The following is a 13,745-nucleotide window of genomic DNA, read 5'->3' on the forward strand; positions in this document are numbered from 1 at the left end:
TAAAAATAATTTGGCTTATTTTTAGAGAAAAAGTGCCTTTCACATGGACAGCTGTATGTGGGATGCTCAAGGGTAGGCAAAAGAGAACATTTATTCATATTTGCCAAGGAAGGACGGACGACAAACATCGTTTATCAATAGGCGTTGGAATAGGAATACATCAAAACAGGTCGTTTTTATATACAGTAGACTATTCATTTAACGAAAATGAAAATTGAGCATTCGTTAAATGAATTTAACGAAAAAAATTGTTTAATTAAAAATGTGTCATGTAATCGGTAATTTTAGGTTCCTTCTTTTTAATTTTTGCCAATATATTTCTCAAATTTGGTAATTAGGTGAATATGTTCACCAGATTCTTGCAAAAAATATTTTTCAATATTTTCCAAATATTTAAGTGCATCTGCATAACCAATGGGATTGTCATTTGTGCTATCTATTTCTTCATGCTCATTTTCTTCCTCACATTGTATTGTATCAAGATACGCGTTTTCTTCGCAGACGACAGGTGCACAGACAGGAAACTCAATCATAATTTCACTTTTATTATCTTTAATTGTAAGGTGATTTAAATTTTAATACCTTTTTCGTCAGTGGATTCTTCAAGTATTTTTTCATCTATCTTCGCCCAATTATTTAATGCCTTGTTAAAGCAATTTTTGATAGTGTCCACTGTGACTTCGTTCCAAGTTTCAATAATTAAAGGTAGAGCATTCACTAATTTGAATTGGTAAGTTCATCTGTATATGACATGTTCCTATATTTGTTCCCATACTCAAATTTCTAGTCATTCCTTTTTTATACAACGATTTAAATGAATGCACAATCCCTTGATCAATTGGTTGAATCTTAGATGTTGTCTTTAGAGGAAGAAAATACAATTCGATATTACTGAATTCGCCATCAAAATAGTGACCTGGCGCATTATCTAAAAGAAGCAAAATCTTTCTATTTTCCACACTCATTTTGGAATTTAACCGTTCAACCCAGTTTTTAAAAATTAAACTGGTCATCCAAGATTTATTACTATTTGCATATTGAATCCCAAGATTATTCATATTAATATTTTTAAAACCATGAGGATTTTTGAATTTTCCGATTACCAACGGATGCTCTTTATCTCCTTCCATATTTGTGCATAATAACAGTGTTATTCGTTCTTTAGAAAATTTTCCTGAAGCCCTTGATTCGGAGTCAAGAACTAATGTTTTTTTTGGAGTACATTTGAAAAAAAACAGTTTCATCCCAGTTGTAAACATTTTTCGATCCATATTTTTTAACATGGCTGCAAAGCGTTCATATGAATCTATAAGCAAAACGGGATCCACTAATTGTTCTTCTCCAGAAATCGTGAGTGTTTTTATTTTATACTCTTCCTTAAAGCGTGAAATCCATGGGTGAGATGCTTTGAATTTTAATTATAAAATCGTTGAGCAATTTTGAGTGCATTTCGCGTACCATTTCATTAGTTATGGTGTGATTACAGAAACGTTTGATCTGAATCCATGCATATAGTGGTTCATATATCTTATCAGTACAACTTTTAAATGTAATATTCTTTTTTTGTTTGTGACGCCTTGATCCATACAATTGCATTTTCTTCAACGTTGAATTGATCACTCCAATAGGTATATTAAACCGCTGAGCCAATTTTCTTAAGTAACAGCAGGATTATTCTTCTTGAAATCAATAACTTCCAGTTTTTTGTTGAAATTGATAAGTTTTTCTTTTTTTCATATTGTTCACCCTTGCAACATGGCTTACTACAAGAAATAGCGAGGAAAAATTATTTTAAAATTTTATCAAAAATTTTAATTTCGTTATTTAAATATTCGTTAATATATTTAAATATTCACTAATACAAAGAAAAAAAAATTTTATTTTTGAATTTATCTAAGGAAAAACGTAAAAAAATATTTTTGACTTTCGTAAAATGAATATTTTCGTTAAATTTTTTTTCGTTAAATGGATAGTCTACTGTATTTACATAAATTTATAGTTGCTTGATGAAACAGGCCTTCCGCAGGAGTTAGGTCGCAGCATCAATTTCTTTCAAAAGTGAATTAATACTCGCTCAGTTTCTTGAAAGTTTGGAAAAGCACAGGGCATTCATTTTACATTTGCATCTGTAAGTCAAGTTTTCAATGTGTTGGCGAAATGATAGGGAGGTATCATAAATTATCCCGAGTATTTTGACTTTTTGGTGTAGAGGATTTGAATTTTGTTGGCTGTGATTGTCAGAATGAAATTGTGTTCTCGTGTATTACTTGTTAGAAGAGTGGCTGATGATTTAGTTGTTAGAGCTAGCCCGTTTAGAGTAATCCAGTTATACAGAGTATCAGTGAATGAATTCAACATAAATAAATAATTTCTATAATTCATAAGGGAACAGTACTTGAATAATTAATTCTAAAATTCACTAAATAATAATTAAAAAAATATCACTAATTTGTAACCGCAAATACTTTTCCTTAATTCGAAATTGATTTTTATCACATTTTTTCTTAAAATTTGTTATTTCATTAACCAAAAGTTGCTTTTATATAAGAAAACTTAAGAATCTTATTAATAAACTTTTTAGATCAAATATGTTGTAGTTTTGGAAATTCTTAAAATTTTCATATTTAATAATTAAATTTTAACCAATATTAAAATTTATTATTAGAATAAAAAATTTAATTTTACAATGAGATCATCAATATCAATAAATTTAAAATTAAACCACTAATTAATACTCTAATAATGAAACTAATGCGAATTAAATTAGCTGAACCAATTCTGCTTATTTCCATACTTTCAGCATCTATGGAAATTCTAATTCTCCGATCACTTGTCTATGAATCAAAATGCAGAGAAATTTACGGAAATTGTTCCTTTTTACGGTCAGACCAAATGCTCGACAATATTACTTTGTACAAAAGATCGGTTGTACAAGACCAATCAAGTCAGATCCTGGCAATATATTCATTTCTCTCACTCTTGTTTCCACTTTTTATTGGGTTTTATTTCGGAGCTCAAGTCGACAAAGGAAAGTACAAATATGGATTGGTCCTTCCAATGATTAGTAACTCGCTGGGACTTGTATGCATGATACTTTTTACAGTATACGAACTGCCAACCGAGTACGTATATTTGGCAGCCTTTATAAAATCCCTGTGTGGTGGAGAAATTGTGTTTTTTATGACGTGCTTTACGTTTATTTTAAAAACTTGCAAACCCGAAAAAGTGCCAGAACGAGGAATAATAGCAGAAGTCGTTTGTACTATCGGGTTTATTTTTGGTAGCATTTGTGCTGGTTTTCTGACAAATAAAAGACTTTATCTCATCTCGTTAATAATCGCACTTTCCATGAGTTGTATTTCAATAATTTATTCAATTTTTCTTATTCCTGATGTCACCTCCAAACAGAAATTTTCTGTAAAGTCCGAAATATTGTATTTTGTCTGTTTATTTATATTTTCAGATCTTTCATTAATATTTTTCAAAAAAACAAAAACAAAAAACTTTTGATTGTATATCTCCTGCTATATTGTACAATGTTCGTCACATTCCAAGGTTTCCATACGAGCAACTAAAATCACCAGGTTTCATAACGACAAACTATTTGTTTGTAAGTGGTGACCCATTTCTCATCAACAATCAGTACTACGCTTATCTAAATTTGGAATTGGGAATATCGGGCACTGTCATTGGCCTCGTGGGGACCTATTTGCTTAATAAAAATTTTATCGAGCTAAAAAGGCTGACGTGCATCGCTTTGATACTCAATTTGATTGGATATGTAACATTCGGAATTGCTCAGTCAAGAGTGGTTATATATGTCGGTTGTTATTGCCTATTCAAATTTTAGGGGCCTTTTTTATTTCTTCTTTTGTGATTATCCTGGCAAATCTAAAGTCAATTATGCTGACATTTGTTCAAACTAAGGAAAATGGTATTTTTACATTATAATTGCCAGGACGACTTTTCACTTGTATTTTCCAGGCTGAGAATATTATTGCATTAATAAGCGAGCCTATTTCTTTGTCGATATACGCAGCTTCTCTTAAACTCACCTCGGGGCTAATTTTTTTTCTTTTTGCAGGCATTTTGCTTGTTGTGGTAGTTATTTCACTTTCCTTAACAAATAAACAAGATGAAAAATGTCAAATTCATAACTTATAAACAATTTTAATTTTTTTATTATATAAAAGATAAATGAAATTGTTATGCAAGGGTTAGGGTCTATAGCGCTGGTCTCTTCACTTTAGCCTCGTCAGATCTTTTTTACGATTTCCTCAAATTATTGGTAGGTTAACTTCATAAGCTGATTTGATTTGGCAAGGAATTACTTTTCTGGCATCTTTATTTCTGTAAATATTTTTTCTAGAGTTTTTTTACACTAACACTCATCATCACCGTCTATGGTTAGCATATTCGTATAATTTGTCACCGTACATTATCCCGACTAACCATTTGCCGGACCACATTTCCAATTTCACTAATTTTCCCAAAAAAACTACATGTTTTTTTCAAACTCTAAGATATTCAATATATTCAATTATTTTCAATATTAATAAGAATATTTAACAAGATTTTATTTGGATTTATAGGTCAACTATCTAAAAGGATTTGTTTTAAAATATGCTTATTTAATGGATTTATTATTCATAAGTTGTAGGTCTATTGTTACGTACTTTATACAAGAAAATTTTAATAAATGATTTAATCCTCCACACCCTTAAACTGACACTAACCGTTGACCAAACTCTATACTTATTTTTTAGTCAAGTTTTTAGTTTTTTTAATCTTGAAAAATGCGCATTTTCTATAATATTGATCCTAAACTATAATATTGATTTAACCCTTATATTGTTTTTCATTTTCAAACTCAAAAGATTTAGACAAATTTCTGAGTCTATATTTTTGTCTTTTAGGACTTTAAAACAATCATAATCATAAATCATTTTGAAATTTTTATTATTTCTATTTTGATATAAATAAAAAGAAAGATTGTTTTATTTTTGGACTGAATGTAGTCGGAAATATCAAGAAATACGCAAAAAACAATAATTTCTTTATTATCATTTTTCACTACATACCTCTGCAAGTTTTTTTTCTTTACATCCCTCAATGAAAACAAAGTACAGGAATAATCTTGAAGCTTTCTCGGACATAAATTTGAAACTATCTACATTGACCCAGGATATTAAAGATCTATGTAGGCCAAAAAACAATTACACAGATCAAATTAATTTTGCTTTAATAAATTAAGTCAGAATATAAGATATTATTAATAAAAAAATAGGGTGCCTCAAATTTTTAGAAAATCTGAATAAGTACCTTAACTCAGAAAAGTCTGGAAACCACTGATCCATAACAATAAACATGACATTTTCATATTAGATAAAATTAAAAAAGTATAACTTTAATTGATGCTGGGATCACTAATTATCAATTATTGAACAAGCGAAAAAGATTCATAAATACGACCGGCGTGCAAATAAATTATCATTGATAAAGTGAATATTAGTATCTTTGGTCCTGGAATTGTGTTGTAATAAATTTTTAAAAGCACCATCAAAATACTTTTTAAAGCATATATATTCCAAAGAAGATTCGAAAAGTATGCGAGTTAAATACAAAAATGTGTAAATTGACAATGTCAACAGATTAAAATCAACGATTTGACGATCAAAGACAGGCGCTTTATAAGGGGCACTACGAGGAAAATAATGTGAAGTTAAGAACTGTACAGAAAGACTCTCAACTCCAAGTGGAAGATGTTGGTAGATCTTTTTAGGAGGAGGAGACTGCAGAAAATTGGAGAGTAGCTCGAAAAGAGGACTTGCAAATTGAAAATTTGATCGAATTCTTATGAATAATAATTAGGGCAATTTAAGTTAAAAAAGTTAAAATATATGAAAATGTGTATTTTGGCTTAAAAGTAAAAATAAAGTATTTTTTAAATGAAATAGTTACTTATTAAAGAAAAAAATAAAGTTAAAAAGTTAAAAAAAAATTTTTTATAAAGTTAAAAATTTTAACTTTATTTAAAATAGCGCGTGGGTGTTTAGTATGCCAAGAACTGCAAAAACAATGTATTTTAAGGCAAAAAAATTGTTATTGAATATCCGCTGGAGTTTTTATTACGAGAGAATGGCGAGTTGCAATGTCAACTTTGCTTATGCACAGTCAGGTGTGAGAAAAAGCATTTTGTGAATTCTCACCGAGAATCGAAGAAGCACTCAAATTTATTAAGTTTTTACAAATTAATATAATTTTTAGAGAATATTTCTATCAGCCTTGTTTGGACGAGTTACCCAATGATGACTGGTCAATGCAAGTCACTAAAGCATTTATTCAATGCGATATACCCTTGCATAAATTGACTATGCCTCCTCTAAAGAATTTATTCAAGAATACTTCTTTGCCTCTTCCTTCCCAATACAAAGCAAGAATGTGCGTTAAACAATTGAAAACTGAATATATTGTACAGTATAACCTCCATTTGGGGCAGACCTCTGGCTTGGGGAACCTCTATTTTTGGGGAACCTCTATTTTTGGAGTAGTTTGAAAAGGATATAATTTTTATGCGGTAATTTCCAAATTTAGAAATTACCGGAACCTCTAAGTGGGGCACAGGATTTTTAATTTATATACATATTTGCTATTAAAATTAAAATAATTATTATAAAATTTCATTTGGAAGCCTCGTGTAATTTTTGTATTCTTGTTGTTATGGCTCGTAAGCTTAGTCTTGAGTTAAAGATCAAATTGCCAAGGAATTAAGTGAAAATAAACATCTTACTGAACGAGATATTGTAGATAAGTACAAAATTAGTAAAGGTTTTTTATTAATGTAAGTTTTAGGCGCTGTGTCACGTATTAAAAAAAATTATCTCAATTTTTTTAATACTGGGGCTGTTCAAACAGATTTTCCCAGAAATATTCAACGCTCTCCTCATACTTTATCCCAAAAATTGGATAAAATTGTTTTTGAGGCTTTCACCAAGACAAGGGAAAATTTATTCCTGTGTCCGGTCCTCTTTTAAAAAATATTCTTTATTTTGAGGACGTTGAGTTACAATTGTTAATTTAAAAAAAATAAATCTTCGTCATGTCATAATAATTGTTGGAAAAACATGGCACAATTTAAATCCTGAAACAATAACGAATTGTGGGAAACAATTAATAACTGTCGGCAACAGATTCCTAGTTCAAATTTTTTAGTTAACAGTGAGAAAGAAAATTTGGACACGATAATGCAGACGTAATTGCTGAAAATGAAGAAGAAAATAATGATGAGTCAATATATGACCAAACTGAATGCAACTGTTCACACTTGGACATGATAACAGCAATGAATAACCTTGAAGAGAATATTCACCGTTTGTTTCCCGATGCGTTAAAAGACTATTACAATTTCAGAAAAATATTGGGCATACATATGAAGAAATCTGCAACAGGAAACAAATAACAGATTATTTTCGTGTATAATAGAATAAAAATTTTTTTCTACTTGAAAAATACTCTAATTATCAATAAAATTAGTGGAAAACATGTTTAAATGTTCTTAAAAATACTTTATTTATTTATAAATTAATGAAAAATATGCTAAAACTATTAAAATTTTTATAAAAATAAAGAAAATTTCAGACCTCCATTTTTGGGGAACCTCTATTTTTGGGGCAATTTTTCAAAATGTGCCCCAAATGGAGGTTATACTGTATTATTTCAAGAAAAGTTTAGGTTTATGAATATATAATTTTTAGAAATCAACTTGTATTCGCCATAAGTGACGAGGTCACTATTCGTAGTCAAAATTTGTTGCAGTTTTAATGGGGATACTTAAAAATCCCGATAAAACTTATTCGATTTCTTTCGTAAAAATTGAAAAACTTCTACCAAAGAAAAATTATTCAAATGTTGACGATACGATTAAATGCGTTTAATTGAAAGACAAAATTTCCTTCTCCTAATAACAGATCCGCTAAATATATGCTAGCAGGTTTTAATTTAACATATAATTATAGCTGGAAAAGTTCTTAAGCTTTTATATCCAAGGTTATTTCACGTAACTTGTGTTGCTCATCTGATGCATAATTGTTCAATGAAAATCAGGACTATTTATCCTGAAATTGATTCTCTTATTGCATCAATTCAAGCGGCAATAACAAAAAATAACAAGAGAAAACGACTATTTAATGAAATTGGAATTCCACCTCATGTAGTTTTAACTAGATAGGGTACTTGGCTAACTGCTGCATTTTATTATGCAAAAAATTTGATACTGTGATAAACATTTTCAAAACAATTCCTGATGATGGAATCATTGTTCAGGCTGCAAAAATAGCCTAAGAGATGAATCTCTAGTAAAAAGCTTAAGTTCTATTGTTAGAAATTATTCGACAATTCCAGGTAAAACTAGTTTAATAATAGCAGAATTATTGTGCAAATTTGAAAGTTCTCACTCCTCAATAGAGTTAGCTTACAATGAGCTAAAGAATTTAAAATTTGACGACGAATCAGATATAATTGAAAATATTTGAATGAACGATTACAAAAAAATGATTTATGTCAAATTATAAGAATGACAAATTCATCAATTTCTCCTGAAGAATATTGTATGCTTTTAAAGTGTCAGCCTTCATCCTCTTCCATAGAACGATGCTTCTCTCAAATTAAAAACTTTGAGGATAACAGAAATTTTAATATTGAAAATATAGAGAATTATGTTATATGTTTGTATAATAATGATTCTTAAGTTAAAATTTGTTAGGTTAAAATTTTTGTTTTATAGGTTAAAATTTGGTTATTTTTAGGTTAAAAAGTTAAAATTTTTAGGTTAAAAAATCGAAGTTTTAGGTTAAAAAAAAATTGCCCTAATAATAATAACTTAATTAACAAACTTTTCTTAAAGATTTTTTATAGTCAAAATGAAAAAATACAACTTATATTGGGCCTGTTTTTTTTAAATACTCGCTTTTTTGTGCTTCACTGAGCGAATAATGTTTAAGGATCGTCATAACCTCTTCCTCTTTCGACATCAGAGTTAAAATCCCTGAAAGACCACTATGACTGCCCCTTTTATAAAATCAATCGGCTTTCTACGTGATAGTCCCACCGAAGTACAGTGGGCCCAAAAAGTCATGGCACCACTTAATAAATTTTAGTATTTTACGTTTTTACCCATAAAATGTGAATTATTTTGACTTTTAATTATTTTTTTTGAAAAATTCAAAAGATTCTGATTTAGAAAATAATTTTAAATCTTTAAAAATAGCGATAATTGACAAAGAAAAAACATTTTTTTTAATTTTAGCGTTATTTAAGGGTCAATAAGTGTTGGCACGATGCCTTATTAATATTTTGTTGCATGCCCTTTTGCAACAATTACTGCTTCTAATCTTCTTTTGTATGTATTTATTAATTTAAAACATTCTTTTTTGGAAATTTTATTCCACTCCTCACGACAGAATGCTTTTAACTCCACTATTTTCTAGGTCTTTGGTTTCCTACCTTTATTTTCAACGTTTTCCATAAATTTTCAATTGGGTTTAAGTCAGGAGATTGACTAGGCCATTTCAGAACATTTATTCCATTATATTAAGCATTCAGTAGTTATTTTAGCTTTATGTTTGGGATCGTTGTCGTGTTGAAACGTCCCATTGCTTCTTTGCTTTAATTTATTGATGGACGGAACTAAACAATTTTCCAAAATTTCGACGTACATCTTGGCATTCAATTTCCATCTATGAAAAATAGTTCACCCACTCCTTGAGACGAAAAACACGCCCATAACACTAGGCTGCCTCCTCCGTGCTTAACTGTAGGTATGGTACATTTTTTGTCATATTCTTGATTTTTTTACCTGAGGCCAAAAAGTTCAATTTTGGTTTCATCTGACCATAATATGTTCATTATATTTCTAAATCTTTATTTAAAAAATTCTGAGCGAATTTTAGTCGCGCTGATATTTGGCTTTTCTTAGTAGAAAAATATGTCGTGCCCTCCTTTATGAATTCCTTGTTTGCGCAATGTATTAGTTATCGTAGATAACTCAACTTTGATTCCCATGGTCTCTAAATCATCTGCCAGCTTGCTTCTAATAATTATGGGATCATTTGCCACACTCCTTTTTTCATTGAATGAGAACGGCTCGATATCTTTTTAGGTGCCCAGACCTCGATTTATTGCAAACATTTTTTTGTTCTTTCCAACGGACTATTATATTCCTTACTGAACTTTTCGGAATATTGAATTGTCTGGAAATTTGGTTGTAACTTTTTTTTCTTGGTGGGACTTGACGATCATCTGTTTTAGCTCAAAAGATATTCCTTCCGATTTCCCATTAGTAGTGCTAAAAACGGCTGTTTTCGTAATATCAATATAATAATGCGTTATTAAGTAAACAAAGCTTTGTGAAGAAAACTTAAAAAAATAATCTGAAAGAATGACATTCTCTTATCATATGCACTTAAACTAAACTGTAGATATAAGAGTGCCAACACTTTTTGACCCTTCAATAACGCTAAAAATTTAAAAAAGTTGTTTTTCTTTGTCAATCATTAATATTTTAAGGATTTAAAATATTTTCTAAATCAGAATCTTTTGAATTTTTCAAAAAAATAATTAAAAGTCAAAATACTTCATATTTTATGGAAAAACGTAAAATACTAAAATTTATTAATGGTGCCATGACTTTTTGGGCCCACTGTATATAACTAACCAAAGAGCGGCCTTTAATTTATAATAAGCACATTAGTGAGCAGGAATTGATCATAGAAAATTATAACCAGGAGATAAATAAGTTTCATTGATTTGTGGGTGTTTGAGTCAGCAATAATGTTTTCTCCCTAACCGATTAGTTCACATTAAATTAGAACATAGATAGATTAATTAAGTTAATATTATTTAATTGATGTTAATCCGACCGTTGTCCGCTGGAGGTTAATTTCCTTTTTTTAAAGGAAGAAGTAACGAACACCAATTTTTGATCCTCTTTCTCCAATTTAGTTACAACTCTTTTTCCCTAGTTCTCCATATTATCTTCATACAAATGACTTGTTTCAATTAAGAGACTACTCCATGAATTTATCTCCTCATCAGTGATTCTGATCCCCTTGCCTGTGCTCAGCAATTATACTCTCCAGTGTTTTCTCCAACACAACTGACTGTATATAAGACTGGGTTTCGTCTTCGATGACCAACCTTTCAATGTAGTTTTTAAAAAACTTGGAAACGAGCACGTCCCGACCAAAACCAGTGGAATTATTTTCACTTGAGCGTCGTAAAGAATGGACAACTCCCCTACCAATAGATCGTATTTATGCAATTTCTTGACGTCAATTAGCTCATATATATTAATGAAACAAATATAGAAAATTGATAATAAAAAAAGAATATTAATGGTTATTCTGATTTTCTTCCATCGTGTTGTTATGACTCAAATTGTGGGAATCTTTATTCTTATTATCAAGTTCATTTTTAGTATATTTTGAAAGCTCACTATCAATAAGATTGGAATTTAGTTCAAGTCGAGTCGGCATGCGAGGAATCATAACAAGAATTTTACAGTTATGCAAATTTATTAAAAAATATTATTTTTTATAAATATAAATTTTAAATATATTAAATCAAAATAGATTCTATTAATACGAAATGCAGTATTTTATGCGGAATAATTAAGTTTTAAAAAGGAAATTATTTATTTAGAAGCAAATCAACTAACTAGGACTAAAAGGTGTTTGTCAGAGTCTAAAAGTCAGCTCTTTGACGCCGCGTTGCGTATGGAATGACAGTTTCCGCGATTAATCAAAAAACGGCTGATTACTTGGTATCTAGTAGAGTAAGAGATACTGGCTACGAATAAATAATAATTGACGACTGCTGGATCCAAAAAAGAGACCCCAAAGAAAACGTGGTTGCCGACAAAAATAGGTTCCCTAACGGAATCAAGTCTCTAGTAAACACGTTCTAACACACAAATAAAATTTCAAGGTTCATCAAAAGGGATTAAAATTTGGAATATATGCCGATATGGGATTTTTTACTTGCCAAAACTATCCGGGATATCTGTTATACCTTGAAAAAGATGCCTACACATTTTCAGGTCAAAAACGTCTAAACATCGTTAAAATATAAAACCAATATAATCCAAATCCACTAATTTAGTCAATTCGGTGATTGATTTGAGGTGAAATTGCGGTAACGTTAAAATTGTACAAGAAATATCATTAAAGAACAATAAAAATTTTTTGACAGCCAAAGCCTCTTCTTGATTTCTTTAAAAAATATAAATCGGAAAATATTAACCTTAATGCTTTGGGTGCTCCATAAGATCGAATAAATTCTGATCGATTAGTTGAACAATTATTCTCATTAAAAATAATATTCTTACTTCTATTAATTAATATTTTAATGCGTTTTTTTGTTCTAATGGTGTTTATCGTTTATTTTGATTGCTTTGTAGAGCTCAATAAAGTCGTTGAGAACAAAGCTATTTTTAGCTAAGAAAATGAAGCAAAATCGTCCCCTGCCTCACTGGATACGCCTCAAGTCTGAAAACCAATTAAAGTCGTTCAAGAATAATAACCTGTAGATACAATAATAAGAGAAGGCATTGGAGAAGAACCAAACTTAAGATCTAAATTTGTTCATTTTTTGTTTTATTTTCTTTAAAATAATTTTTTCTTTTAAAACTTCTTGCTTGGTTTGTCTTAATTGGTTTAATGATAAATTTCTACTTCTGGGATGCCAATTTATTAACTTGATTTTTTATGCGGTTTTCTTACGTTCAAAGTGTGTGAGATGGTCTAAAGCAGCGGTTCTCAACCTTTTTTAGACTGGGGACCACTTTTGCACTATAAAATTTTGTGGGGACCACCTTAAATAAAATAAACATTTTTGGTATTAGCGCACAATTTTGGCCTCGCCAGGGCCAGTTTGACATGTTCGAATATTTATTAAATAAAAAATAACAAAACATATGAAATAACAGAAAATTTAATAGTAATTTAGTGAGATTTCTGATCTTGTTTGCTCAGAATAATTTTACTTATATCAGGCTCTATGTTCGACAAAGCTACTCGCATATCATCTTGTACCCGTAGTCTATTTCTATATTTTGTTTTTAGAAAAGTCAGACACGACATCGCCATTTCACAGTGATAAGTAGTGGGGAATGCAAGTATTGATTCCAATGCAGTTTTACTCAAAATGGGGAATTCTTTCGCCATCTGACACCTAACAATAAAAAGTAATTATTAATGAAATACCAAAAATCTAATAATGAAGTACATTTGAAATAATCTGAGCAGACTGATTACATTGAAGTTCAATCAAGCTCTGCTGAAAATTGAGTTCCTGATATTCTTTAATGAGGTCAAAAAAGGCTGAACGATCCAGTTGGAATTGGGTCTTCAACAGGAATTTTCTGGGTGTACAGACTCTTTGTGGCGCCTAAGTTGAGAAGGTTTCAGTGAATTGTTTCCCAAATTTTATGGCAAATCATGCATTTTGCCTTTATTTCATTATTTGGGGCAATGAATTTAGTGAATCCAAATTGTACGTAAGAATCCGACCAAAGACGACGATTCTTGTTAACCATAACTAGAATGATAAACCACGCTAATCAAATCAGATTAATTTCAATGTTTTTGATTTATACTTAATTGTACAATTAGTTTTAAATTTAATTTAATATATTTTGCGAAAATTCCTGGGGACCACTAAAAATTTTCTGGGGACCACGATTGAGAACC

At 30.0% G+C, this 13,745-nt stretch overlaps 1 protein-coding gene across 1 annotated transcript; it reads right to left on the reverse strand.

Moving 5' to 3' along the window:
- Window positions 1-692: 692 nt before the first annotated feature.
- LOC115227288 (tigger transposable element-derived protein 6-like) lies at window positions 693-1,130 on the reverse strand. The gene has a single exon (XM_029798167.1). The coding sequence runs from the start codon at window positions 1,128-1,130 to the stop codon at window positions 693-695; it is 438 nt and encodes a 145-aa protein (XP_029654027.1).
- Window positions 1,131-13,745: the final 12,615 nt, after the last annotated feature.

The sequence above is a fragment of the Octopus sinensis genome, unplaced genomic scaffold (assembly GCF_006345805.1).
Source record: "Octopus sinensis unplaced genomic scaffold, ASM634580v1 Contig02586, whole genome shotgun sequence".
NCBI classification, from domain to species: Eukaryota; Metazoa; Mollusca; class Cephalopoda; order Octopoda; family Octopodidae; genus Octopus; species Octopus sinensis.